Source organism: Epinephelus moara, chromosome 1, assembly GCF_006386435.1.
Source record: "Epinephelus moara isolate mb chromosome 1, YSFRI_EMoa_1.0, whole genome shotgun sequence".
Classification (NCBI taxonomy): Eukaryota; Metazoa; Chordata; class Actinopteri; order Perciformes; family Serranidae; genus Epinephelus; species Epinephelus moara.
The window spans coordinates 50,498,013-50,500,174 of record NC_065506.1 but is presented as its reverse complement, the minus strand read 5'-3'; the positions used below and the strand labels follow the sequence as shown (position 1 = coordinate 50,500,174).

Here is a 2,162-nt window from a genome sequence, read left to right as displayed (position 1 = left end):
CACACACACACACACACACACACACACACACACACACAAACACAGGGTGTGTTACAAATATGTGATCTGACTCCTCTTGTTGTTGTTGTTGTTGTTGTTTCAGGACTACACCGGCTTCCACTTCTGTGGCGGCTCTCTCATCAATGAGAACTGGGTGGTCACCGCTGCTCACTGCAACGTCAAGTAAGCAGCTTTGTCAGCTGATCTTTCAGGTGTTTGACACAAAATGGCCGCCTCATGTTTCTGTCTCCTTCCCCACAGGACGTCCCACCGCGTGATCATTGGAGAACACGACCGCTCCTCCAACGCTGAAGACATCCAGGTCATGAGAATCGGCAAGGTGGGTGACAAACCACGCCGTCTTTACTGGGGCAACAAGATCACAAACCACGCCAGCTCCTGGTCTCATGCCGGCATTTTCCTGTGTGTTCACCGCTCATAACTGTGTCATTTCCTGTCAGGTGTTCAAGCACCCCCGCTACAACGGCTACACCATCAACAATGACATCCTGCTCATCAAGCTGGCCAGCCCCGCTCAAATGAACATGCGTGTTTCCCCTGTGTGTGTGGCTGAGACCGGAGACAACTTCCCCGGAGGCATGAAGTGTGTGACCACTGGCTGGGGCCTGACCCGCCACAATGGTGAGAGCATCAGCCCGCCAATCACGTCACGGTTCACACTTCAGGTTTAAGTAAAACCTGCTGGTCTTTGGTTCCAGCTGGGAACCAACTTTTCAGGTTCTGTTTAAGTTTGGTGGGAATGTTCTGAGCAGGAACCAGAACAGAACGTGTTCCATGTTGGTGAAAAAGGCGTCACTGTGTGTCCGTGATGTTTGCTTTTGTATCACAGCTCCTGACACCCCCGCCCTGCTGCAGCAGGCCGCCCTCCCCCTGCTGACCAATGAGCAGTGCCGTCGTTACTGGGGCAACAAGATCAGCGACCTGATGATCTGTGCCGGAGCGTCCGGAGCCTCCTCTTGCATGGTGGGTGGTGCAGACGGGTGACAAAGATGGAACAGCGTGGATCCTGAGCTCCTGTTGTTGATCTCTCTGTTTATTGTTGTTTGTTCAGGGCGACTCTGGCGGTCCTCTGGTCTGCCAGAAGGCCGGAGCCTGGACTCTGGTCGGTATCGTGTCCTGGGGCAGTGGAACCTGCACTCCCACCATGCCCGGCGTGTACGCCCGCGTCACCGAGCTCCGCGCCTGGATGGATCAGACCATCGCTGCCAACTGAGCATGTCCGACAGGACGGCTTTCACTTTAACCTGATCATCAATAAAACACTGAAACTGTGAAATACGTGTGTCGCTGTCACTCATTCACGCTGAGCTGATATGTAGGTTCAGACTTAGTGTGAAGAAATACTCCGACATTTTGACAAATCAGGGGCCTTGTTACAGAAACTTCCTCCATCTGAAATCCTGTCTCATCTTAGTTTAGGATGACTTTTAAGATTTTGGGCTTCTCAGAAACATGGATCAGATTTCAGGAGTTTAGATCTGACAGAACTGTCCTAACTGTGGAGTTTCCCAAGTTAAGAATCCCAAACTGCATCCACCCACAAAAGAACTGACAAAAATATATCTGTATGACAGTAATGAACAGAACATGAACTCTGAATTGTAATCTATTCCTTGCTTGTTTTTTTTTGTTTTTTTTTTAATCTGACTCATTGATCACAAAACACAGAACAAGTTAAAACTCTTATTTTTTGGTTTCACCAAAACATAACACAACAATAAAGTTTGTTAGTTTGAACATTAAGTCATTAAGTCTCCAAAAGTAGATCAGGAGCCAGAGCCTTCAGCTATCAGGCTCCTCTCCTGTGGAATCATCTTCCTGTTACGGTCCGGGAGGCAGACACCGCCTCCACATTTAAGACTAGACTTAAGACTTTCCTCTTTGATAAAGCTTATAGTTAGGGCTGGCTCAGGCTTGTCTTGTACCAGCCCCTAGTTAGGCTGACTCAGGCCCAGTCTGCCGGAGGACCCCCCTATAATACACCGGGCACCTTCTCTCTCTCTCTCTCTCTCTCTCTCTCTCTCTCTCTCTCTCTCGTGTCCTGTTACTAACTGTTACTGTCACTAACACAAACTCAGATTAACTCATATCACAGCGGTGCCTGGATAGCGTGACGTGTGTGGTTGTGCTGCTGCCGTGTC

The 2,162-nt window shown here is 49.5% G+C and overlaps 1 protein-coding gene across 1 annotated transcript; it reads left to right on the top strand.

The window, feature by feature from the left end:
• Positions 1–50: 50 nt before the first annotated feature.
• Positions 51–1,291, top strand: LOC126401405 (chymotrypsin A). Its single transcript, XM_050062675.1, has 5 exons — positions 51–183; positions 262–340; positions 462–642; positions 851–984; positions 1,073–1,291. The coding sequence occupies exons 2-5, from the start codon at positions 326–328 to the stop codon at positions 1,232–1,234; spliced, it is 492 nt and encodes a 163-aa protein (XP_049918632.1). The 5' UTR covers positions 51–183; positions 262–325; the 3' UTR covers positions 1,235–1,291.
• The last annotated feature ends 871 nt before the right edge of the window (positions 1,292–2,162 follow it).